Genomic DNA, 27895 nt, shown 5'->3' with positions numbered 1-27895 from the left:
ACAGAGAAATTCACAATCAAAGCAAGAGAACAAAGCATAGTTAGAGGCAATCTTGAAATTTCACCTCAGGAGAGTAGCTAATTAGCAGAGACTCTCATTTTATTATTTTGGTCCCCAAAGTGGTATGTACAAACAATCCACTGGGACTGGGAAGTAAATATAACTTGTATTTTTATTTAACTTTATAAAAACTTAAAAAAAATTAGGGAGAGGTACATGTACAAAGTACAGCCAAACATGTATATAACTGTTAGGAGCTGAAACTTATCCCTTCAAAATTCGTATGTTGAAGCCCTAAGCCCCAGTATCTCAGAATGTGACTATTTAGAAATACTCTTTCCAGAGGTGAGTAAGTTAAAAGAGGCCTTTAGGGTGGGTCCTAATATAATCTGACTGGTATCTTTATAAAAATAGGAAATTTAAACAGGCTGAGATGCTAAGAATAAACACACACAGTATAGAGACCATGTGAAGAAACAGGGAAAAGGAGGCCATCTATAAGCCAAGGAGTTACGTTTCAGAAGAAACCAATCCTGCCAACAAGGTTCCAGACTGATCTTGGACTTTCAGACTTCAGAACTGTGAGAAAATTAATTTCTGTTGTTTGATCCACCAAGCCTTCGATACATGTTATGGCAGATCTACCAAATACAATAACTTAAATATTTACTGGAAAAGAGGTGTCATAAAAATATGGAGACCACTTACTCATTTACCTAGATCATAAATTCTGTTTCCTCATCAGCACACAGAAAGAATTTACAACTCAGGCTCTAAACAAGCAAATAATTACATTCCTATTTTTCCTTCAATTATAAACAGCTTTCCTTCATGAGAGGAAATTCATTTCTGGGCCACCTGGGTGGTTTACATGGTTGAGTGACCAACTCTTGATTTTGGATCAGGTCCTGATCTCACGGTGGTTCTGAGATCAAGTCTCTCGTCCTCTAGCTCTGAGCTGACAGCAAGGAGCCTGCTTGGGATTCTCTCTCCCTCTCTCTGCCTCTCCCTCATGTGCACATGCACTCTCTCTCTCAAAAATAAACATTTAAAAAATTAAGTAAAAATAAAGGCAATTCATTTCTGATTTCCTATCTCCCCTCTCCCCCTGCAAAAGGCTTCCATTAGTGTGTCCACAAAGCCAATGCATTATTGTTATTTTGATAATTTATAATCATACTTGAAAGTAAGTCTTGAAATATCTGAATCTGTTTTTTGGATCAGATGGAATATTTTCTTGATAAATAGTAGTAGCAGAATCTCACTTGCAAAGTCTACTCCACATAGAGAAAACTTAAGTATTCAAAGCCAAGGATAATAAAGTTTATAAGCGACAGCTTTATTTATATAAGCAGTTTCATTTTTGATAAGCTTTTGACACCTAGAAGTATTAGATTAGTGCAGAACAGGAGAAAGTGAATAATATGAAAGACATAGTACATAGAACTAAGTATCAAATAAAATAAAATATTGTCCTAGTAAAAGAATACTTAGTAAGAGATCAGCTGCAAATATAATGGCACATTCTATGTTTCTGGGCTATTCAAAATAAATTTTATATATTAAGTCTTTCATTTGACACTTAAAAGACCATTTAATTTTAAGCTTGCAGAAAACATGGCACTTAATTTTTACAAAATTGTAAGTTTGATTCTCCCATGATAAAAGTAAGCAAAATTTTAAAAATTAGTCTGAAAAATTGAGGAAAACACACAACCAATAACTCTAAAAAAATTCATTATTAATGTTTTGGAACATTTTTTTCTAGTGCTGCTATCATAGTGTCATAGTTAGAATCACTTATGATATTGGATATATGTTATGTATGCCTTTTGCATAAAGAACTATGCAATAAGTAATTATTTTTGAAATAAGTAAAAATATTATCTTTGGATCAGTAGCAGCTTTAACAAAATACAGACATTGGATCATCTAGAATCATAAAGTGATATGATGTTATTTTTAACTGCCTTTAAAATGACAATATTCTTTTCTACAAACATAAAAACTTGTGTGCAGAAAAAAGGTTCCATATAAATATCATTATTTTAATCTATTGACTTAAAATTTCTTCCAAAAGTCATATTCGAAAAATCCTTTTCTATTTTATTACCAAAAAGAAATCATTTAAATTTATCAAATGAAAAGCAAAGCAGGATACTGATATAAATTATTTTTATTGTGTGAAAATGTCATAATTCATGATGATTATGAATAAAAATACAGCATATAACAAAATAGGCATTTACTTGTTAAAAGCAACATGGATTTACAAAACTTCTTTTAAAATATTTTTAGAATGCTTTAAGAATACAAATTACTTTTTTGAGAGAGAGATATAAAACATTTATTTCACTTTATCATATATTTAATTTCAAAATCATTTTTATTCATTTCTAATAAATGAACTCAGTAATTACTGTACACTACAGTAATCACTGGTAGGAAACAAAAAAATTTAACCTTTATTTATTCTCAAACTAGATGAAAATTTAAAAGATGGCAAAAGTAAAAGTTCAGTTTTTTTTTTAAAAATGACTAAATGTAAATGTTACAAAAAGGAGCCAAAAAGATGTACAAACAAGTTTTTCTCTAAAATCCAATTCAAAATTTACATTCTGCCTTCTTGTGTTGCTTTTCCTTACATTTCAGCCATTTATCAAATTTAGGTTGTTATAAAATATGACTAAAATATGATGCTCCAAAGTTAAACTTTTAAAGTAAATAACCATATTAAACTGCCTTAGACCTACTTAATCTTATTATTGTTAGATACTAGTATATGTCTGCTGTCAGTACAAGTTACCCAACTTACCAATTTTAACAAGGTGATAAGGATTCATATTGTATTTTCATATTGCATTTTCACCTTGATATAAACGTACACTTTCAATTAAATGCAACATTATGAATCTATTACTCAAAGTATATTTCTAAAAGCTTGTCTAAATGCCAGACAAGTAGAGAATTCTACAGATGCCATTTTTTACTGCAAGAAAAGTGCTATTATTTTAAATTGAGAAATTATTTTGGAATTATTTAGTAATTTTAAGCCAACAATTTTATTCTTATTGATTAGTTCCCAAGCATTTCCTGGTTATAAAACACAAGTCTCTGTACTTACAGTGGCTTTTTCAGTCTTTCTGCCTTTATTTCCAAGGCACAAAACAATTAGAATAACCTAAAAGAGTGATTGAAGCTTCTGATAGAATGAGGGGGGGGACAAGGAGCATCCTGGTCTGAAAAGGTCTATCTTATAAAAGAGGTGTTCATTAGGAATTTTAATAATATCTCACATAACATTTTTATTCATTTAAAAAGCATATAGGTCAAAAAAGTATTTCAAGTCTCCTTGATTTATTGTGATAATCACCAAAAAAAAAACCAAAAAAACAAAAAAAAAGCAAATGGCAAAAAAATTGAACTCTCCTTGGGTAGTGTTTTCAAATAATATAATTTGGTAGAGTAAAGATCTAAGAATCTATTTTTAAAAGGCATTATTTTAAAATTAGGTAAAATTAGAATGTACACTTCAAGAACAATACTATTATGAAATATACCTTAAACCATATAAATATGTCCTGTTTGTGTAGTTCATGTTTGTCAAGTAAATCAACTCCATTTCCAGACACAATTTAAACAAAGCATCTATAGAAAAGTGCACAGTCAATATCATAATAATTAAAATTCTTATAAGTTTTAGAAAAATATAAAAAGTTAAAAACTTAGGTTATAAATTCCCAAGAGTTCCCCTTCCATGCACATGTATCTTACAAAAAATGTTTAGGATACAATAATAAAGACTATTAAACATATAGTAAAGAAAGTGTGCAGAGTCCATTGGCTCTTTTTCTGAAGAGGTTTTCCTTCAGGAATATGCCCATGAGCAGGACTGTAAAAACCAGAGTCAACAGTAACTCCTGCTAACTTGATTCAAATGCTCATCCCATCTATTGGTCATTTTCCTTCCTTTTTTTTTAAACCATGAATAACATGGATAATTGTCATATCAGCCAGGTCTTTGGCTATTTATCTCACTGAAATCACTATGGTTATCTTGCCCCAGTCATCAATGCTTAGGGTTTTTCTTCTTTGAGAAGGAAGGTCTTCTAGTTGATCTTGCAGATCTTTAAAAAGCTCATCACATGACTCGGTTATGAAACCACATCATGAGCATCACTGTTAGGCCTCTGTCGCGCAGACAGGGGAGGCAGTGGCTTCCCATAGAAATCTAAGAAAAGAAGGGATACCAAAAATATAAAACAAATGTGGTAAATCAAAATTTTTGATACAATTCATTATTTACCAACCAACACTTTAAAAGAGTAGAGCACTCTGACTTGGCAGGAGCAACAACAGGTGAGGAAAATAGAGAAAAAAAAAAAGTCAAAATTCCAGAAAACTTGAATAGATTCAAAACACAACCAGTAGGATAAATTCCTGACTCTAGGTCATAAATTAATCTCCACTTGATTTAATAAAAAGCTATATCAAATTGTTATTTCCAATCACACATTCATTTGCATTAGAACAAACAAATAACAAATATTCAAAATCTATGGAAAGTGTTGCCAAGGCCCTGGTAAGTCAGTATGTGTATAATCCATGTTCTCATCCAATGGCTATTACTTCTAGGTATTTTGGGAAAAGAGTTAATTATCTTAGTTTTCTGGTAAGTCGTAATCTTTTACAATGATGATTTACTATTAGTCAGTGATTCAAGACATATCTGATACAAAGAAAATCTTATTTTATATTTCTTAACAAGTTTCTGTCCCTTAATTATAAATTGGCTTAAATTTAAGAGAATATGTAAACCTTCAGGAGCATCTGGGTGGCTCAGTCGGTTGCGCATCTGACTTCAGCTCAGGTCATGATCTCAGGGTTCATGAGTTCAAGCCCTGCATCGGGCTCTTGCTGACAGCTCAGAGCCTAGAGCCTGTTCTGGATTCTGTGTCTCCCTCTCTCTCTCTGCCCCTCCCCACTCACACTCTGTCTCTCTCTTTCCCTCTTTCTCAAAAATAAATAAAACATTTTTAAAAATTTAAGAATATGTAAACCTTCAGGAAGTAATTCTTTCCTAGCCTATTACCTTAAAATTATTCTAGAAGCAAAGATTTTTAGGATCACTTGAAATAAATATATTAAAAATGTGTTACAGGTCTGTTTCCAGTTTCACATATGTGGAGAGTTTGGCTAACTAGCCCCTCATGCAAACAAGCACATGCCCTAGATAAGAGCCTGCAAGGTCACAAGTAAATGTAAGTTCCTGATATGACTTCCCCAATGCCCTTTGTGACCAACAGTCTCCCTCACCTTCCAGGGCCTTCCGTGAGGTAAGACTATGGTGGAGCTTCTACACTCTTTTGTTTTGAATTCACGAAACTGGCCTTAGCATGTCCCCCAGTTCCTACAGGTCTCTCTGCTTGTAACCTGCCTTGATCTCCCCCTGTAGAACCCTCAAGGTATGCCATATACTTCCTCCAGAACCTGTGAGTAATAAATTTCTCCCACTTTGATTTCTCTTGTGGTCTTTTTGAACCAAGGCTTACCATCTAGCACGCAGGGGCCCTACTTAACAAATGTCAATTTAACAAAGTCATAACAGCATTTAAGGAGATTAGAAGTCACCACTGCATGCTACAAGAAGTAAAAAAAGCTGAACAGACTAAAAAAAAAAAACAACAATTTGTCTCAGATCCTTAAGGGGGGTAAGTCATAAGACAAACCACTGCCCCAATACCAAAGACAAACTGGCAAATATAGGGAGTCTCAGTTTATCAGAGCAGACATTCATGAATAGAATCTGTGGAGGAAACCAGTGCCCGGTAAGAAAACCCGAACTGTAGTGATGAACTGCTGGAGGCTTAGTACACAGAAGTCTGAGAATAAAAGACTCCAGGGGGACTAAGTCATAAGAGGATCTCCACAATACTGTGAGATTTATCTCTAGGAACTTGAACAAATTCCCACAATAAATACGGGAGAAAAGTCCCCTCCTGCTTCTGGCAAGAGAGGGGAAAAGAAACCATTTAGAAATACCCCATGGCACTCTGTTCTGGGGCACAAGACCTGCTGTCAGGAGAAACTAGTTAACCAGAGCCTAACCTAGTGGGGTATTATCAAACCCTAACTGATCTCAGGAAGGAAATCACCAATTCCAGCTGGCTCTATCCATTCTGTGCATTCCTTTTCAGCAGAAAAAAAAACTGAGAAACTTTTGTGAAGTTCATAGTCCAGAGGCACAGGCTCACTAAAAGACTAAGATCTAATCATAGGCATATAGAACACTTCTTCCACCACACATCACTACCATATTACTAAATGCCAATTTGTAACAGTTCTTTTCACCTGGGACATCATGTCAGGCTATCAAAAAAAATAATAATAATAATAATAAAATAATACAAGGCATTCAAAAAGGCAAAACACCCAGAATTTGAAGAGTTAGATCAAACATCAGCAAAAGATGTGGCAGGAATGTTGGAATTATCAGGCCAGGAATTTAAAACAACTATGATTAATAGACTAAGGGCTTTCATGGATAAGTAGCATGCGGGAACAGATGGCAATGTAAGCAGACAGATAGAAATCCTAAAAAAGAACCAAAAAAACCCCCCACTGTTACAGAAATGAAGGATGCCTGAGATAGGCTTATTAGTAGACTGGATGCAACTGAGGCAAGAACCTCTGAGCTTGAGGATAAATCAATAAAATCCTCAAAAACTGAAAAGCAAAGAGAAAAAAGACTGGAAAAACAAAACAAGAGAACATCCAAGAACTGTGGGACAAGTACAAAAGGCACACCTTATTTATAATGGGAGTATCAGAAGAAGAAAGAAAAAAGAACAGAAGCAATATTTGAAGCAACAAAGACTAAGCCTTTTCCCAAATTAATGTCAGACATCAGAGCACAGATCCAGGAATCCAGAGAACACTGAGCAGGATATATGCCAAATGAATCACATATAAGCACATCATTTTCAAATTACAGAAAATAAAAGAAAATTAAAAATCCTGAAAGAAGCCAGAAAAAAAAAAAACACCTTTCCAACAAAGGATCCAAGATAAGAATTACATCCAACTTTTCCTAAAACACCGTGCAAGCAAGAAGAAAGTAAAGTGAAATATTTAAAATATTTAGAGGAAAAAAAACACACCCACCTAAAATTCTGTACCCTGCAAAACTGCCCTTAAAAAGTAAAGGAAAAATAAAGACTTTCTCAAACAAAAACTGAGGGAATTTATTGCGAGTAGACTTGCCTTGCAAGAAATGCAAAAATTAGTTCCTTAGAAAGAAGGAAAATAATATAGGTCAGAAACTCAGATCTACATAAAGAAAAAGCATTGAAGAAATAAGTAAAAGTAAAATGAAAACACATTTCTCTTATTCTTAAATGATCTATAAAAGTTTGTTCAATGTATTTATGTATATAAACATATTTATCTTATGAATGTATGTATACATACATATATACACTTATGCATGCTTATATATATACGTCAAATGAATGACATCAAGGCACAAAGAACAGGAGAAAGGAATTAAGATTATTTTATTACTGTAGGTACTTCAAGTACCCATTAAATAATATAGTGTTATTTGAAAGTGGACTTGGATTGGTTGTAAATGTAAATGCAAACTCTAGAGAAGCCAGTAAAAACGGTAAAAAAAAAAAAAAAAAAAAAAAAAAAAAAAAAAAATTAGTATACCCGATATGCTAAGAAAGGAGAGAAAATGGAATCATATAAAATGCTCAATTAAAACCAAAATATGCAGGGACGCCTGGGCAGCTCAGTCGGTTAAGCATCCTACTCTTAATTTTGGCTCAGATCATGATCTCATGGTTAATGAGACTGAGCCCTGTGTCAGGGCTATCAACGCAGCGCCTGCTTGGGATTCTCCCTTTCTCTCTGCCTGTCCCCACTTGTGCACATGGACTCTCTCTCTCAAAATAAATAAACATTTCAAATAACTAAATAAATGAATAAAACGACAAAAGGCTGAAAAAGAGTGAAAGACAAAAATAGGAACAAAGAATGAGGGCAACACATAGAAAACAGTAATGGATATGGTAGGTATTAATCCAGCTATACCAATAATCACTTTGAATGCTGGATGGTCCAAATTCAACAATTAAAAGGCAGACAGTCAGAGAGGATCAAAAAGTACGATCCAACTATAGGCTATCTACAAGAACACTTTAAATATAAAAATGTGTCAGCAGAAAATGGCTTTTCAAGCAACTACAAATTCAAAGCAACCAGTAAGCTGCAAGGATACCCTAATAAATCTTAATGTAATAGTATAACATAATGAATTAAGAAAGGTATGGATTTGAAAGCTGGACACAACTAAGTTCAAATCCTAATATTGCTACTTGGTAGCTACGTGACCTCGGGGTATAGGTTCCCTGTGCAAAAAAATGGGGATATCACTGCCCATCTTACAAGGCTTTTAGGAGAATGAAAATGAGATAATGGTACCTGAAGTGCTTAGCAACAAACCAGGAACACAGAGCATACCATTAATATTATTGCTATATCATTGTTATTATTTAAATTAAAACAATTATTTTTGATAAATTTCAAGTATGACTTTTCTTATTTCTTATTTTCAAAATTAATGAGAATTTTAATACATTAACAGAACTCACAATTAAACCAGAGTGAATATAGTTTCTAATATGGTATATTTAAGTTTATTAAACAACCAAAACTCCAGGGGTTCCTGGGTGGCTCAGTCTGTTGAACATCCGACTTCGGCTCCGGTCATGATCTCAGGGTTCATGAACTCGAGCTCCATATTGGGCTCGCTGCTGTCAGCCTGTCAGTGCAGAGTTCACTTCAGCTCCTATGTCCCCCCTCTCTATCCCTCCCCCACTCATGCTCTCTCAAAAAATAAACATTAAAAAAAAAGTACCCTCCTACAAAGAAAAATCACATACACATGGCAAGAAAATATCTTTTTCCCTCCCAAGAAATTATTTTATTTTTACAATTCATTTTGTATTATTTCTTTGCCAGGAAATAAAATCATTCATACAAAGTAGGTTTCTTATTGTCTTAAATGTAGGGAATATATGTTGATGTTAGTGCCCAACTGATAGGATCAACTTAATTGCTAACACATTTTTATAAAGAGCGTCAAAGTTTTTAAACATGAAACTGAAGAGTAGTAAAACTACATACAAAACTTTATCTTCATTCACATTTTAAGATATGAAATATTCTTTAGTGCATTTGGTATTTTTAGCTAACAGAATCCTTGATATATTTCCCATAATGTACGATACATGTTAATGAAGTATGGATTGAGAGTGTTTACATAGTAAATACACATTCTCTTTTTAAGTCTCTTTTCTCAATGCCTGTCTTAACTATTACGCTGAGCAAGCATTATAGACATTAGAAAAGTAAAATGAAATTGCTATCAAGGTAAATGTCTATTATCAAAGAACAAGTAAGAATTTGCCTTAAAAATTCCCAATATAACTATAAAAAATTGTTTTCCAACCGAGTAAGTTTTAAGTACCAAGCCAATAGCAGTTACCTTTTAATTACTACTCTAGTTCATCATGTATCTTTTGTTTACTTGCCATTAACCAAGTGCAAAGAAATGTGTACCAAGCTAGAGAAAAGAAGAGAATGCAATTTTAAAATTTGCAGCTATCAGCATCTCAGATGAAGATCTTATGATAAACCTTAAAAAATTATTTTTATTACAATTTTTAATTATACCTGTTTTCTTCCCTATTAATGAAAGCAGTTGATTGTACTTTTTTTTTTTTTTTTTTTTAACCCAGGTTATGTATACTTAGATTTAAAATTTATGGGAAAGGGGCACCTGGGTGGCTCAGTTGGTTGAGTGTCTGACTTCAGCTCAGGTCATGATCTCACAGTTCATGGATTAGAGCCAAAGCCCCGTGTCGGGCTCTGTGCTGACAGCTCAGAGCCTGGAGCCTGCTTCAGATTCTGAGTCTCCTTTTCTCTCTCTCTCTGACCCTCCCCTGCTTATGCATGTGCGCTCACTCGCTCTCTCTGTCAAAAATACATAAAGATTAAACAAAATTTCTAACTTATGGGAAAGAAACAATAAAAATATTTTAAAACTTGTGAAGTTACAGTGTTTTCTTCTCTGCTCTGGGAAGCTACATTTATTGATACATACTGAAAATTAACTAAATTATTGGAATATGGTGATCTTAAACTTAGCTGATTTATTACAATTCTTTCTCATGAGTTCTAATTTTAAAACAAACACAGGAAAGTGAGGATGAACAAAACAAAACAACCTTCTCAACCCATTTTTGACCTTTTTCCACTCTCCCTTAACTAGCTTCCCCTTGCATGCTACCATTACTTCTTTTCTCTTCATTCTATAAAATTTCTCTCAGAAACAAGAAACTATCATTCCTTCCCACATTCATTCAGTAAATGATTACAAAGCATCTAATACAGGCAAAGATTTCATACTGTGTGATAACAACTGAAAAAAAAAAAAAATCCATCTGCAAACCCTCCACCCACCAGGGTCCCTTCTTTTCTCCTGAGTTCTTGAATCTTTCTGGTACTGATTGGCCAAAAGACATTTACAAATAAATAAGCCTACAGACACCTCCAAACCATATCTCCTTCCTCAGGTATTTTCAGTCTTAGAGACAGCACCAACCTTCTAGCCCCTTGAATAAATAATCCTCTATTCCTCTCTCCCTCGGCCCATACATCCACTCATCAAATATTAATTACTATAATTAAGATATTTGCAGGGTGCCTGGTTGCTCAGTCAGTCAGGCATCAGAATTCGGATTAGGTCATGATCTCACTGCTTGTGGATTTGAGCCCCGTGTTGGGCTCTGTGCTGACAGCTCACAGCTTGGAGCTTGCTTCAGATTCTGTCTCTGTCTCTCTGTTTCTCTCTTTCTCAAATAAATAATCATTAAAAAAAAAAAAAGATTTTTTTTCTGCGTACATTTTTTACTCTTCATTCCAATTTCTATACCTCACTTCTCACTGTGACTGTTACAACAGCCTCCTAGATGGGATCTTGACCTCAAGTGTGGCCACCATCAGGTCTGTACTTTCCATTGAGACAAAAAATTATTTTCCTAAACAATACACCTAGTAACACTACTTCCCTGTTCAAAAGTGTATAGTGTCTCTTGGAAAATTATAACAAGTCCAGACATCTTAACATATGTGTAAGGGACTTCACAGTCTGACCCAAAGCCATAATTCCAGTTTCAAAACTCTTTGAATAAAAGTATTTTATGCAGGGGGCGCCTGGGTGGCGCAGTCGGTTAAGCGTCCGACTTCAGCCAGGTCACGATCTCGCGGTCCGTGGGTTCGAGCCCCGCGTCAGGCTCTGGGCTGATGGCTCGGAGCCTGGAGCCTGTTTCCGATTCTGTGTCTCCCTCTCTCTCTGCCCCTCCCCCGTTCATGCTCTGTCTCTCTCTGTCCCAAAAATAAATAAAAAACGTTGAAAAAAAAAAAAAGTATTTTATGCAGTTTGATATAATTTCAAGTTACATGATAATGCTTTTCTAAACTTCTGATTTTTCTTTTCCGCTAGTAAATGGATCTCCATAGTAAACCAAGTTCTAGATTAGGTAAACAGAGCTATCAAAAAGGGAACTGGGTATTTTATTTATTTATTTTTTTAATGTTTATTTATTTTTGAGACAGAGAGAGACAGAGCATGAGCGGGAGAGGGGCAGAGAGAGAGGGAGACGCAGAATCCGAGGCAGGCTCCAGGCTCTGAGCCATCAGCACAGAGCCTGATGCGGGGCTCGAACTGGTCAACCGCAAGATCGTGACCTGAGCCGAAGTCGGATGCTCAACCGACTGAGCCACCCAGGTGCCCTGGGAACTGGATATTCTTGATGGAGAACTTTAATGAGCTACACTATATATAATTACACTTTTGCATTCTGGAAACATTTTATTGCAACAGCCTGACCTGATGGTCTGAAATCAGAACTTCTGCCTGTTGTACAAAGCAGTTCTCTATACCCAGCTTCCCTTTCTCTTTCCAAATGTGGATTTCTAATGCCATATATTGGCTGGACTACACCTTATGTTAATTTCATCCAAAGAAAACTGTTTTCTAGAGTCAATAAGTCTTTCGTAACTTTCTATTTAGCTGAACTTCATTTGGTTTACTGATTTAGTCTCTGATTTTACAAACTGTGCTGATTTTTACTTCATTCCAATATTCAGCAGCTGAGTCAACTTATTGGAAGCAGACAAAAAACAATTATGAAGCATTATCACTGAGTACACTGAGCATATACAGGACAATGCTGTTTTTAATACTAAGGATAATTGTAATTTCTCATATTTAACTTAAATTGCTTTAAAACTATCCCCATTCCATAACAATTTACATAATTATGTAATGGATAAACATAAACTATGGTTATTTTTACCTCTGTATTCCAAAGTAAACAAATTATATAGAGCCAAAAGTCACTAAAGAATAAAAAAATTAAATAAAATAAAAAGAGTAAAGTATAATGAAAAAGGATGGTTGTGGATTTGAAAGGCTTCCAAAAATAAAAGTTTGTCAAGGTAAAGAAAAGTGGATTTAATATGTATATTTTAAAACTGATCCTTTTGCATTACCATTATGACGTGTTTCACCAAGAGGCTCAAGTTTTGGAAGTCTAGTGACTTTGGGGGTTCCCCAGCCAACTAAAGAAAAAGAAAAACATTTTAAAACACTGTTAAACAATGTCTCTTTAGGCCTGTTGAGAGGTTCCCTCCCTTGACAGGAATGTATATATTTGATGCCAGGTCATATATGTATGTTGAATGACACAGTACTGAATAACCACAAAAGCATTTGAAATAATTTTTATTGAAAAATGTAATTATAGGCTGGTAACATCTCTTTTAAGTTTTTACTTTAGTTCAAAATATAAGCATCTTCACCACCATCAAAAATTACCTTAGGCTACTATTCTAGCTTCTAGCCAAGGCTAAAAGAAATTTCTTCTAATAAGTGAAATACTAGAAATGAGTCTTGAAATAATTCTCAAAGGAAAATATTACCACCTAAAGCCTTCTAACAGGGCTAAAAGGACACCACAAATATATACATTCAGATATTTATTGAGCACGTATAGTATGTGAGGTACTATGCCTAGTGCTGAAAAATTACAATTATTGTGCAGTTAGTATGTCTTAGTGTTTTACATGCAATATTCCTTTTAATTCTCATAACAACTTAGAAGGTCAGTATGTAAGTCGGAAATATATTGGAAAAATTCACACATCTTGGTTTTAAATGTTAACTTTCAGGATGAAAGATTCAACTATTTAAAACCTTACATTAGCCATCCATTCATTAAACTTAAATTCCTTTCAGAAATCTGGACAATGATACTTCAAATAGGACCTGAATTCATTCTAGAAAGTGCTGGTGTAAAGTGTCCTTATTAATTTTACTTTTTTTTTTTTTTTTTTTTGCTTTTAGGAAACATTTTTTTCTGATTAAAAAAGCAATGATAAATTTTGAGCAAAAGAGAGAAAAGAGCTTTTCATAAATTCACACAAAAATAAATATACTGAATAAAACTACAAAATTTCTTTATTTTTCTTTACCATTTAAAGCAGTAAATCTAAATTCAGTATCAATATCAATTTACTCACCAGGAGGAGGAGGCGGGGGTGGTGTTGGACTCTTAGGAGCAGAGTCATCTGTATTAACAGGTTCTACACGGTGACTCCTTTTTATTCTTAGTTTCTTAGTTTTCTTTTTGCTGTTATCTATAAGAATATAAACATTGAACTATATGCCTCTGAGAAAATGTAAACTTCTACAATAAAAAAGAATGGAACTAGACTACTGATATTATCATTATCATAAAAACAGATCTTCAAACTTTGGAAATTGTTACCAGTAATGAAATGTGAATCTGCTTTCACTAAGCATAAAATTTTAAATGATTCCTTATTGAATACTTAATGAATATGACACAAATGGAAAAAAGCCTGTATTTTAAGTTTTATGAGAGATTATTCAGCATACAAAAAAAGTTCACATTTCCAAAAGTAACTTGTATTTTTTCCAAATGTCATATCAAGTAAATATAATTGTCTAATTCCAGGCATTCTCATGAAACTCAGAATGGCGCAAGGAAAGGGGAGAGATGTTTATTTGTCTCAATAGAATATATAGAATGATTCTAGGTATAAATAATCCAAAATTAATCCTTTGAATGTGAAAAAATACCCTAATCAAACTTAAACACGTTACCCATTAAAATAACCCCCAGACAAGGTATGCCCAATATAAATAAATATATGTAACCAAAATCACATTATTGGACATTGCAGAATCGGTGTTCTTTCTAAAAAATAACTATAGATTCTCACTTAAGCACATATAAACAATTTAAGGACATCTATGCCATTAACATGTAAATTTTAACAGTGTAAACCGTATGGCCATGTAGTTAAATAACCAAACATCAAAGTTACTAAAGTATTTTAAGTGACAATACCAAACTGCTTAATTTATATGTATGTAATACATTTTATAAATTGGGAATTATCTATTATGTGAGAAATAACCAACATTATGAAATCTACAAAGCAATGAGAAATATAAACATTTTTAGAAACACATACTTTTTCTAAATAAAGTAGTGTCATTTGAGACATCTTACTCCACAGAGAAACAAAGACATCGTTTTACAATTAAATTGTAAGCTTTACAGATGAGAAAAAGGAAAGAGAAGGTCCAGAACTATATGGTATTTCAGGATGGGCAGTGGCTCAGGGTCATGAAACAGCACAGGATAATGGGCAGATGATCTGTCCCAGCTACAGACAAGACATATGATCTTAACAAGCTCCTCAACCTCTCCAAGTCCCTGATTTCCTATTCAAAATAATGGGAATAATATACCCTAAAGTTATTTACATTAAATAATATAATCCTGCATTAAATAATCTAAGGTATCTGAAGCCAGGTTCTAAAGCACAAAAATGTTACTTATTACTATTATAGTTATATGTTTGACTATCTTAGATCTTCTTCCTACACCGTACTTTCAAATAATCTGCCAAATATTTTTCTCTTTAACAATGTGTAACTGTTCAAAGTTCTTTCAACATATTGGGAGGCCACTTTAAATCTACTTTCTGTTTAACTCTGTTAACAGAGCTACAAGGGTATGAATATGGCTGCCCTAACTTCCCAACTTACAAAAGGTATAACTTTCAAATCTAATTTTTTAAATCTGAACCTCAGGGATTGAGGTCTTATTTTTATAATGTTTCTGATACCATACAAAAATTCTTTTTTAAGATTTATTTCCTTATTTATTTATTTAGAGGGAGGGAAGGAGAGAGAGAATCCCAGGCAGGCTCCACACTGTCCGAACCATGAGATCACACCTGGGCTGAAATTACAGTCGGACACCTAACCCATTGAGCCACCGAGGCACCCCAAGTATGTACAAAAATTCTTATATACAATGGAACCATAGTGCTAGCCAGAAACTGCAGGGATGTATGATTATTAGTTCATACGTCAGGCCCCGTGCTAGAAGAACTGTAGGGTTATTTTTGTTATAAGTACTAAAAGCCCTGTGGGAAAAATATGATGCTTATCCCCACCTTAGAGATGAGGAAACCAAGACTGAAGAACAATACACTGTAACATAACAAATATCTCGATTCTATCCCAAGATGTCTGATTCCAAAAACAGGCTGTCTACGAAACCAAAGACATGAACTTCCCGTTAAATCACAAAACCACTTAGAGAAAACAAAGCAATTATGAACTGAAGATTTTGTATAATATTAAAATAGTAGGAAAATGGCTACTGGCTTTAAATACGTTCATGGGGCATCTGGGTGGCTTAGTCAGTTAAATGTCCGATTCTTGATTTCGGCTCAGGTCATGGTCTCACGGTTTTGCCTTCTAGCCCTGCATCGGACTCTGCACTGACCGCACAGAGCCTGTTTGGAATTCTCTCTCTCTTCCTCTCTCTCTATCCCTCCCCCCTTCACCCACTCATGCTTTCTCTCTATCAAAGTAAATAAAATAAAAACTTTGAAAATGTTCAACTGAGTAGGTCTGCATTCTATGGAAATAACAAGTCAATAAAAGAAGTGACACTGATTGCAGTATTATGAAGCTTAAAATAAAACCCAAATAAAACTCCCTAAAAGAGCCTTAAAGGTTAAATATATTTCAAGGATTCCTGGGACTATGTGCTATATTCCAAATTTATGAAACAAAACTGAAAACAGAATTTTCTGCTGAAATTCACTTCAATTGCAAAGGATCACATTTTTTTTTCTTTTTTTTTCAACGTTTTTTTTTTATTTATTTTTGGGACAGAGAGAGACAGAGTATGAACGGGGGAGGGGCAGAGAGAGAGGGAGACACAGAATCGGAAACAAGCTCCAGGCTCCGAGCCATCAGCCCAGAGCCTGACGCGGGGCTCGAACTCACGGACCGCGAGATCGTGACCTGGCTGAAGTCGGACGCTTAACCGACTGCGCCACCCAGGCGCCCCACAAAGGATCACATTTTAAGGCATCATGAATAAAAACATAAGTTAGCAAATTAAGGAGAAACTAAAAACCATGAGAAAACCATGATAAATAATGCATTTGGAGACAAAAAATATAGTACATTTTTTGTGAAAATAATCATGACAAATGATAGATGTATCATTAAACTCTGTGTATATATGTGTGTGTGTGTGTGTGTATACACATATATATACATATATATATATATATTTTAATATATTTATCACCTAGATTTGTCACCTGATTCTGATGATCGCTGGTCTGTATCATCTTCATTCTCCAACTGCTGTGTTAATGCCTCTTTATAATTTTCAACTATTCCAAGCTCATTGTTTTTTTGGCTATTGTCACTGATCTGGCTCTGTGTCTCTATTTGCTCATTCTCCGTTTTATGTTTCGGGGGGCAGCCATCACTGTCTTTCTCCATACTGTGTCTCTTTTTGTCTTTTTCAAGTTTTCTTTCATTCTAACAAAAATGAAATATATCACTTTTAATATAAAAGTTGTGTATCTAAGACAGTTTTAAGGGAGAAATCAAATAATCCAAACGCATTCTGTAACTTCAGGGCACTGTGATATTTTTATTAAAAAAAGCATTTGTTGAATATATCATTAAAGCATACTAATTGGTAAACATGCAGAAAACACATATAGTATAAAGAAAGAAAACAAATAATATCTGTAATTCACAATCAAGAGATGATCTCTACTTGGTGCATGATCACTAAGAGGTGTTTTCTTCTCCTACCCCACATATGTACAGGTACACCACCCACAAACATACATGTGATTGAATGTCTCTCTCTATATGGATATTTATTTTGTGCATTTGTTTTTTAAACAAAAAAGAATTTAAGTTTTTACTTAAGAATGTATATTTCTTTCCTTGTCAACAAATATATGAAGTGCTTTGACTAGTACCTGACCCATGATAAAGTGTTAGCTATATGTGTTAGCTATTACTACTTTCATCAATTACATTATCATTTTCAAGGTTATAACATAATTTACCAACTCCTAATCAGTAGACAAATTATTTTCAATTTTTCATTATAACAAATGCAGTTATGGAATTCGTTTTTTAGAATAAATTCCTAACAGTGGAACTATTGGATCAACAGGTAACTAAACACTTCCCTTCAGAAAAGCAACAGTGAATTTACACTCCAGGCAAAAGGTTAAGAGAGTGACATTTCCCCATATCTTTTTCAATCCCTGTATACCATTTTCTATCTTTTACATGTCCACCAAACTAATAAGTACATATTTTTACCTTAGTGTTAGTTTCATTTTTTTTTATTGCTAGTGAAAATGAACTATCAACTACACTTATTGTCATTTTTATTTTTACTTTTATCCATAGTAACCTAAAACCTTTTTTTTTTCCTCCTAGATTCTCATTATTTTCATAGGAATTGCTAAGGGTTTGTTTTGTTGTTGTTTTTTTTTTTTTGTCTTACGTGTCTCAGATATTTTTCATTAGGGTTTGTTTAGAGTTTTTTGCTTTTAGCTTTGTAGAACAGATCTTTAAAAACAAATATAAGACCTATCTGTTTTTCACTTTATGATTTGTGGCTTAATTGTCCTACTTTAAAAGTTTTCCTTCTCCAAGTATATGCAAATACTTAACTATATTATGTGCTAGTACTTTTAAGGCTACTTTACACATTTTACACATTTAAGTCTTCTGGAGTTCAACCTGATATTTGCTATTCATTAATTTTACTTTTCCAAATGATTGTTCAGTTATTCCAACTCCCTTTTCTCTCAAATATAAAATGTCACCTTTACCTTACCCTAAATGCTCACGTATAATTAGGTTTGTTACTATTTGTACTATTGACAAGTCTCTTCTGGAACGAATACTTCACCATTTTTTTTTTTTAATCTATAGTAAATTCAAAGGAATGCAAGGTGATTCTCTAAAATGCAAACATTTTGAAAGACAAGTTTAACGGAAGGAAAAAAATACTTGCTCAGTAAAAAGAAGGCTTCAGGTCATTTGTTTTCAGTTACTTCATTTCTTTACTGATTATTTTCTTAAAATTAGCACAGTTTAAAAGCATAGTAACTTTCCACATGCCACTAATTAGTTCAGGGACTTTCAATATGAGGTATGCTACGCTGGACACCGTATTGTTCACATCTTTCTATTGTGAAAAATACACTGGTGATAGAAGCACTAAGGCCTTCTAAGTAATTTACAACCATGGTGCTATAAAATAATTGGTCATTATCCACAAGGTGAACTTTATTACAAATATAGAGTAAATTAATGTTTCAAAGTGCAAAGTCAAACTTGATTTCCTGGTCTACCAATATTTTTTAAAGAACATACAACAAAACTTGGAAAACATGGTATTTAATAGGCTAGAGATAAATCAATAGGTCAAGTTATTAAGACAGCTTTAATGTACTTAGAAAAGCATATACTGAAGGTAAATGTGGCGGGGTTAATAAAAAGATTAAATACAATTAACCTTCTGGTATCTAAGCAACCCAAGACAAAATATCTCCTATTACCAATTATTCTGCAAAATAAAGCAATACCAAAACTATCCAATCATCTTCTTACCTGTGGAGCTGCCTCCCTCCTCAGCAGCAGCCCCAAGGAAGAAACAATCATCCACCTTTCCAGATGAGGACCTGTGTGGAAGGAGGCAGTGACAGGGGAAGAGGAATGGAGAACATACAGGTGGGACCAGCGAGCCAGCTGCCACATTAAGCTCTGAGTGAATGGAGAGCAGATTTAGAAAGCTCTGCCTCGAAGGAGGCATGGCTGCGGATGGTGACTGAAGCAGGGCCAGCGCAAACTCTGGACACCCAGTGGAGAAATGAAAACGAAGATAGAGACATACAGACACACATACACAGCTCCTTCTTCATGATTAAAATCTACAAGTTAATTTTGGTAAAATTTCTGACAATCAAAATTAAAATAAATGATACTCATATATAGGAGAACTTATAGTTTCCAACATTCTTAAGTATTCTGGGAAAGTAATTAAAAAATCATTTACATACTCTAAAATGCATCACAGGCATCCAAATATTACTTTAAAGAGATAGCAACAGCAATACAGGGACAAAGTGTAAAAAAGAGTAAATACAGCACTATCCTATGAAATAAACGACAAAAAAAAAAAAAGATTTAGCAGGACAGTAATTATGGCAGTTGCCACATTCAATCTTCGTTTTCATTCTCGGTTAATTCAGGAGTCATCTCTCCTTTTTTATATCAGATCAAAAAGTAAACTTTACGAGGAAAAAAAAGCAGTAAGCCTTTAATCCATCTCTCTCATTTAATTTCTTTTAGGAATAATCTCTGGTGAAACACTTCTCCCCACCTCCTTTCTCAACTTCTAACTTTATAACTTAAGATAGGAAAAATCACATTTGCCACCATCCGTACCTCAAGGATGACAGATGCGATTGGCTGGAAAGGATTAACAATAATTGGTTCGGAGTCCAACTCAGCCAGGCTGCTGGTTCCATTGAGTTCCGCCTGCTCTCGTTCTCTTTGTTCTCTATTGTTTGAGGGAAAAGTTTTGGAATTCCTTATGAGAAAACGCTGAACCATGTGTAAGAACATTTGTAATCGGCTTAACGCTATTAAATTTAGTAAGTTAAACATCTGGACATGGCTTTCAATTACTAGGAGATTTTCAGAAATCCTTACTTCTGGTAATAGGCCCCTAGCCACGTGTAATAATTGGAACTTTTTATTTCAAGTATAGTTGACCCACAATATTACATTAGCTTCAGGTGTACAACATAGTGATGTGACAAGCCTATACATTATGCTATGCTCACAAGGGTAGCCACTGTCACCATACAACACTATTATAATATTCTCTATGCTGTACCTTTCATCTCCATCAGTTATTCATTCCATAACTGGAAGCCTGTACCTCCCACTCCCCTTTACCCATTTTGCCTGTCCACCCCCCCCCCCAACCCCCTTCCCTTGGCAACCACCAGTTTGTTCTCTGTGCTTCCGGGTCTGTTTCACTTTGTTTTTCATTTGCTTTTTAGATTCCACATATAAATGAAAACATGGTATCTGTCTTTCACTTATTTCACTTAGCAGAATACCCTCCAGGTCCATCCATGTTGTTGCAAATGTAAGATCTTGTTCTTTTTTATGGCTGAGTAATATTCCACTGTTAATCATTTGAATTTAAAAAAAAAAAAGGAAATGCTGACAAAAATAACATTCTCCCTATGACTGACTCCTTAATGTCAGTGGTAGTTGTTAATTAATTTTCTACGTGCCAAAGGTTTATATTCACAGATTTGTTAATTTCTCTCCCAAACAAATGCTGTCATTGATGTTAACAAATAAGTCCTCTTGTTAACAGCCTTCTTCAGGGCTGTGTCAAACTGTATATCACATATGGACTAGATAACAACTGTTGCTGCAAAGAAGTAAAGAAACTATAAAACTAAGTTGCTCTATATCACTCAGATTAAGTATTTCCACATGAGTTACTACTGAAACATACACTATCTCTGTGATTCATAGTTAATATTGCCCCATACATGAAGAATAATAAGCTCCTTTTTAAAATGAGTAGCTGGATGTTCACCATAAGTGTGGTCACCATCTGTCAGCATACAACTCTATTATAATACCTTATATGTTCCCTTTGCTGTACCTTTCATCCCTGACACTTACTCATTCTGGTAACTGGAAGTCTGTACCTCCCACTCTCCTTCACTCATTTTGCTCCACCCCCAACCCCCTCCCCTTTGGCAACCACCAAGCTCTGCTTTTAATTATAAATTAATATACTAGGGTCCCTCTGTAGAGGACTTCCTTGGCAGAAATTTGCCCCCCCTCCCCCCGCCATTTTTTAATGAGTTGTCAAGACTAAAAATCCTGGCCAGTTATATAAGAACTGTGTTGTGTCTGTTTTACCAAGTTGATGCCAATCCCTGGGGCTTCTTGATGTCCAACTAGCTGGTTTTTCCCTGGTAACATAGATATGTCTTTCCAAGTCTCTATAAAACAACAAAGTCACTGAATATTTTAACTAATGTTTCCATACAATTCTGGCTCCTCTACTGTACTACTGCATGTATTACGAGCAGGGACCATATCTGATTCATCTCTGTATTGTCAGTTTCTTATGCTGAATTCAAGACAGAGATATTACTCAATAGATTTGTTGGAGTGAAAAAAATAAACAAGTAGCTGAAGACAGAAGAATAAGTATTATAGATCTACAACTACACTGTAAGTATGGTAATATGAATGCTCATTACTATGACATTTATTATGCTCTATTTTGGAAATATATATCCTTTCATTCTAAACCTAGGAAGCCAAGAGTTAGAGATTTGCAATTTATTACCTCTGTGACTTTGGACTTATATCTAGATCTTTAAGCCTCAGCTTTCCCATAAATGTTTATAAAAATATGTACTTCATAAGGTTGTGCAAAGTACTCTGTATGTGAAAGTACCCTGTAAATGAATATACCTACAGGATGGTAATGTTATTCATTTATTAGTAAGCAATTTCAGGTTTCTGGCACTGACATATTATTTTCAGATATCAACAACAGCATGTTTTACTATTTTTCAAAAATATCTGAACCTTTAATTAAATAAAAAGTTTTTTCGTTTTTTTAATAACTCTTCTCTAAATGCCACTTTTAATTCCAAAGTCTCTCTGCTCAACAGGAGAGGCCTCAGACCAGAAGTGGCATGGCTAGGAAAAAAGGAGGAAAGGAGAATGGGTATCACAAAAGCCACAACATGTCCTAACATCATCTAGAATATCTTTTTTTTTTTTTTTTTTTAATGTTTATTTATTTTTGAGTCAGAGAGAGACAGAGCATGAACTGGGGAGGAGCAGAGAGAGAGGGAGACACAGAATCGGAAGCAGGCTCCAGGCTCTGAGCTGTCAGCACGGAGCCCGACGCGGGGCTTGAACTCACGGACCGTGAGATCATGACCTGAGCCAAAGTCGGACGCCCAACCGACCAAGCCACCCAGGCGCCCCTCATCTAGAATATCTTTATGGAAAAATTAAAAACTTGAAAAAAGTGACTAACATTAGACGACTTCTTTCCAACTAAATTTTTTTCATTGTTTGTTTTCTTAGTGGAAGAAAAACAAAAGAGTCTTAAGAAAAGCGTGGTCATGTATTTTATTTTTATAAATACATAAAAGGTATACTTCCATGAATGATTGGTTGTACCAAGCTTTATATCACTAAAATATGATACACTAGGAGAAAAAAACCCAAAGACTCTCACATTTACCAAAATAAAACCTCACACTGGTATCAAGAGAGACCTAGATGAATGATCTGCTCATATTCTTGAGTACTTGGAGATGGAGAGTATGTCTCTAGAAATATTTCTTTCCTTTAGGTCCTATCTCCGAATTAAATGACAGATGCCAGTAATCAGAGGGTTTCTTCAACAGTGTAAGGAAGCATCTCACAAAGGCATCACCAAGAGCACTTAGTGAGTTCTTGCCTATCAGACTACAGCTATGTTAAAGTACATGGAAAGCCAATATTATTTAGGTATATGGAAGATAACTTTATATCTTACAGGAACTCACTGAAAAATCTTCATTTTCCCCCTCCTCTACCATATAACAATCCAGTGAAGAAAGAAAGAAGAATCATGGGATTAAGTACTAAACTCAACTTCTAATCAAATCTGAGTACTTTCTTCCAGCATTAAGATTATTACAAATGATTTCGTGGTAAAAGTTATATAATCACTTTTTTTTTTAATTCAGAGTTTGCTAAATTCCATTTAAGAGTTTGCTCTCAAGCAACGTACTTTAAAAATAATTTTTAAAACATCTTTTAAAATACTGAGACACTGCAATTTTTTTTTAATTTACATCCAGTTAGTTAGCATATAATGCAACAATGATTTCAGAAGTAGATTCTTAATCCCCCTTACCCATTTAGCCCAATCCCCTCCCACAACTCCTCCAGTAACCCTGTTTGTTCTCCATATGTAAGAGTCTCTTATGGTTTGTCCTCCTCCCTGTTTTTATATTATTTTTGCTTCCCTTCCCTTATGTTCATCTGTTTTGTATCTTAAAGTCCTCATATGAGTGAAGTCATCATATTTGTCTTTCTCTAATTTCGCTTAGCATAATACCCTCCAGTTCCATCCACGTAGTTGCAAATGGCAAGATTTCATTCTTTTTGATTGCTGAGTAATATTCCATCGTGTATATATATACACACCACATCTTCTTTATCCATTCATCCATCAATGGACATTTGGGCTCCTTCCATACTTTGGCCATTGTCAATAGTGTTGCTATAAACATTGGGGTACACGTGCCCCTTCGAAACAGCACACCTGTATCCCTTGGATAAATGCCTACTAGTGCAATTGCTGGGTCGTAGGGTAGTTCTATTTTTAATTTTTGAGGAACCTCCATACTGTTTTCCAGAGTGGCTGCACCAGTTTGCATCCCCACCAGCAGCAAGACACTGCAATTTAATCTACTTTCTGACAAAACTAGTGCTGAAGATCAGATTTTACTTTAGTTGATAGATCCACTGGCAGCTTACCTTCTATCTTTGCTTAGACTAAAGAAGGCTTGCTTGCTTGCTTTCTTCCTTTCTTTTTCATTTTTTTAATGTTTACTCATTTTTGAGAGAGAGGGAGAGAGAGAGACAGAGCACGGGCAGGGGAGGGGCAGAGAGAAAGGGAGACACAGAATCTGAACTAGGCTCCAGGCTCCGAGCTGTCAGCACAGAGCCTGACATGGGGCTCGAACTCACAAACCAATAGATCATGACCTGAGCCAAAGTCAGACGCTTAACTGACTGAGCCATCCAGGTGCCTCAGGAAGGCTTTCTTAATCTATTGACATATTGAGCCCAATAATTCTTTGTTATCAGAGATTGTCCTGTGTATCACAAGATATTTAGCAGCATCCCTGGCCTCTACCCATTAGATCCCAGTAGCAAGCATTCTACCTACTCCCAGCCATGACAAGTAAAAATGTCTCCAGACATTGCTAAATGTCCTCTGAGAAACAAAATCACCCCAAGAATTGAGAACCACTACACTAATGGTACCCATAAGAAATAAGAGAGAAAAATCTTCAAATTCTGGGAATTAATAAATACCTACGGAATAAATTTAATTACTATAACACCACTAAGAAAATTAGTACCCTCTCACTCAAACTTGTGTAGAGAAAGATCCACAGAAATAAAATATTTACCTAGTGTCTTCCTTCATATAGCAAGGGGAAACTGAATAGACAAAACTATAAAATTATTCATAAAACTGTGGTGTTCTGGACTTTTCAAATGCACTGTGGTACAAAATTAATCTACTTACCTTTCTTCTCGTAATTTTCGCACTCGTTCAGCCCTCTCTCGTTTCTCTTGTTCTTCAAGAGCACGCTGTTCTGTTGTGTCTCTTTGGATGCGTTCATTTAAAGCATCAAAGTCTCTTGCAATGATATGTAGGAGCCAGTAAAGGCCTTTTTTAATGGACTTGTCAATTTTCTTTCCATAGCCCAAGACTGCTGAACAAGGTTCCTGAGAAACCGAAATTTATTTGACTTAAAGATTAAAACTAAGAGTTCTCCACAAAAATGTTTATAAACTATTAAGTGTAATTACTGGCAAATCAAAACTAATCAATTAATTAATTATATGAAGCATCTGTTTATTTAACTTATAAAACACACTTTTGCAATGATTACTAAACATTAGTACATATAATCTGATATATTTTGTGGATAATATCTGTAAGCTGTGAAAGACATTACAAGAAGTCGACAGTACCAATTATAATTTTAAACAAACTCTTGGAAGACAAAACTGCACTGCCAGAAGAAAAATACCCCTACTTATTAAAAACAGCAGAAAGTTTTAATTCCTTATACCAGGGAATTTATAGCATTAAACATCTTTTAAGATTGACACCCTAATGGCCATCTTCTGAAACCAGAAGGAGTGACTAAATCTTCTGTCCACCTTTCTTAAGATTGTAGGATAATTCTGCTGATAAAATCTTCCAAACTCATGATAACCTCTCCTATGCTTACATTTTGTATTTATAGTAGAGCATGCTACAATTTTTTTTTTTTGTTTTTTTAACTTATTTTTGAGGTGGGGGGGAAGAGAGACTATGAGCAAGTGAGGGACGGGCAGAGAGAGGGGGACAGAGGATCTGAAATAGGCTCTGAGCTGATAGCAGAGCCCGATGTGGGCTCAAACTCAACAAACTGTGAGATCACAACCTGAGCTGAAGTCAGACACTTAACAGACTGAGCCACCCAGGCGCCCCTCTACAAAATTTATAGCATGACATGTTTGTGTAACTTAAAGTTCCTATCAGCAATATCTTAAACAAAAAGCAAATCTAAAGTCTTGGAGATCATGAAAGATAGTTTATGGAAGCAACAACCAAACAGAAAAACAAATGTTATAGTATTAAATAATATCAACAGAACAGGGAGAATGTGATTTCCTGGGTTAAAAAAAAATTTTTTTAAACACTAATAAATTATCTTGTTAGCTGCCTACCACCTAATTGCCTATCACCTCTACAAAAACATATCTCATAGGGCAAAAAATCACCAAAAACTTACTATTTGACATAGGCACTTGTGCTCATTGACCAATTTTTCCAGAGACAGGCATTCAATCACATCAGCTTCTCCTAAAGCCCCTTCCTTGTCTTGTTTATTTGCCAACCTAGAGAGACATAAATGAAGTAGTTTTATAGCAAATGTATAAGCATAAAGTCACTTAGAATTATTTTGATCATGTTCTTCTTAGTCTAAAGATTTAACCCTACTGATTACAAAACATACTGGTTTTAGAGAGTATTGTAGTATCTATGTTATCATTTTCACTTTATTTATTACTGCTAAAATAAGTTTGTAAGATTTGGCCTATATAAAAGGAAATCAAGTAAACAAAAGTGTCAAGAAAATAAGCAATAGGTCAATAGGCCAACAACAAAACAAGCTATAAAGAGAAAAAGAAGTGGACTGCTAGTTTCCACAGCCCTCAGCAATCGGTTCCAGCTTTCACATTAATTATGTCCTTAGCTTTTTTTTAAATTTATTTTAACATTTATTTATTTTTGAAACAGAGAGAGACAGAGCATGAACAGGGGAGGGTCAGACAGAGAGGGAGACACAGAATCTGAAACAGGCTCCAGGCTCTGAGCTGTCAGCACAGAGCCCGACGTGGGGCTCGAACTCATGGACCTGAGTTCAGATCACGACCTGAGCTGAAGTCGGACGCTCAACCGACTGAGCCACCCAGGCGCCCCATGTCCTTATCTTCTTAAAATACAAACTGTATCATGTTTTCAAACACCCAGACATTCATTCTGAGCCTGTACTATTGGAGTTCATCTATATTTTCAGTGTGTGAATATGTCCACATAAATGTGCAACCTATTGGAGAGGTGGGGCCACTTTTTAAAAATTTTTTTAATGTTTTATTTTTACTTTTGAGAGACAGAGAGACAGAGAGAGAGAGAGAGAGAGAGACAGCACGAGTGGGGGAGAGGCAGAGAGAGAAGGAGACACAGAATCCAAAGCAGGCTCCAGGCTCTGAGCTGTCAGCACAGAGCCCGGTCGAGGGCACGAATCCATGAACCACGAGATCATGACTTGAGCAGAAGTCAGATGCTCAACCGACTGAGCCACCCAGGCACCCCAGGGCCACTTTTAATTTATTTGGCATAGTATTGGGCATAAAAAACATGACACTCAATCAGGAACATATTGAGGGAAAACAAAATGAAAAACTAAAATAAATTATTAAAAAATAGGAATTACTACAAAATAACACCGTTTGCCTATCAGACGGCAGAGGACAAAAGTTTAATAAAACACTGTCATGGTCAGGGTTTGACAGACATTTCAGAGCCAAATATGTTATTTAACAAATATATAGAATAATAAGTCTAATGAACCCTTATCACCTAATCTTTAAAAATTATCAACATTATGCCATTCTTGCTCATCTACTATCTTTTACTTGCCCTGCCCAGTCAAGTTACTTCACCCAGCAATTTAAAAATTAAAAAACATTCCCACAATACACTATCATGCCTAAAAAAAATAAACATTCCTTGATATTTTTTATGTTATGTCCAAATTCAGATCCAAACAAGATACACATTACAATGTATTCATTTAAATCTTTCTGAATCAATATCATCTGCAGTCCCAACACACCCACCCCTGCAACATTACCACCACCACCTCTTTTCCTCCCATGACATCTATTTGTAAAACAAAACAAGCCCTATTTGTATAGAATTTCCTGTGTTTAGTACGATTGGGCTGATACCCTCCTCATGAAGTCATT

The 27895-nt window shown here is 34.8% G+C and overlaps 1 protein-coding gene across 4 annotated transcripts in view; it reads right to left on the bottom strand.

Annotated features, from left to right (window-relative positions):
• Positions 1 to 2158: 2158 nt before the first annotated feature.
• ARL13B (ADP ribosylation factor like GTPase 13B) overlaps positions 2159 to 27895 on the bottom strand; it is a 69188-nt gene continuing 43451 nt past the window's right edge. For 2 of the 4 annotated variants that reach the window (XM_019429962.2, XM_019429965.2), the window contains 7 exons: positions 26155 to 26260; positions 24894 to 25096; positions 19967 to 20081; positions 16795 to 17020; positions 13654 to 13770; positions 12625 to 12693; positions 2159 to 4231 (listed from right to left, as the gene is read on the bottom strand). In XM_019429962.2, coding sequence (XP_019285507.1) covers positions 4155 to 4231; positions 12625 to 12693; positions 13654 to 13770; positions 16795 to 17020; positions 19967 to 20081; positions 24894 to 25096; positions 26155 to 26260 — 913 coding nt within the window. In that variant the 3' untranslated portion in view covers positions 2159 to 4154. Of the gene's footprint in view, positions 4232 to 9553; positions 9632 to 12624; positions 12694 to 13653; positions 13771 to 16794; positions 17021 to 19966; positions 20082 to 24893; positions 25097 to 26154; positions 26261 to 27895 lie in introns of all 4 variants that reach the window. The other 2 variants (XM_019429963.2, XM_019429964.2) reach the window with 2 other exon arrangements.

The sequence above is a fragment of the Panthera pardus genome, unplaced genomic scaffold (assembly GCF_024362965.1).
Source record: "Panthera pardus isolate Hobbes unplaced genomic scaffold, ASM2436296v1 HiC_scaffold_16, whole genome shotgun sequence".
Taxonomy (NCBI): domain Eukaryota; kingdom Metazoa; phylum Chordata; class Mammalia; order Carnivora; family Felidae; genus Panthera; species Panthera pardus.
This window is presented reverse-complemented; position numbering and strand designations above follow the sequence as displayed.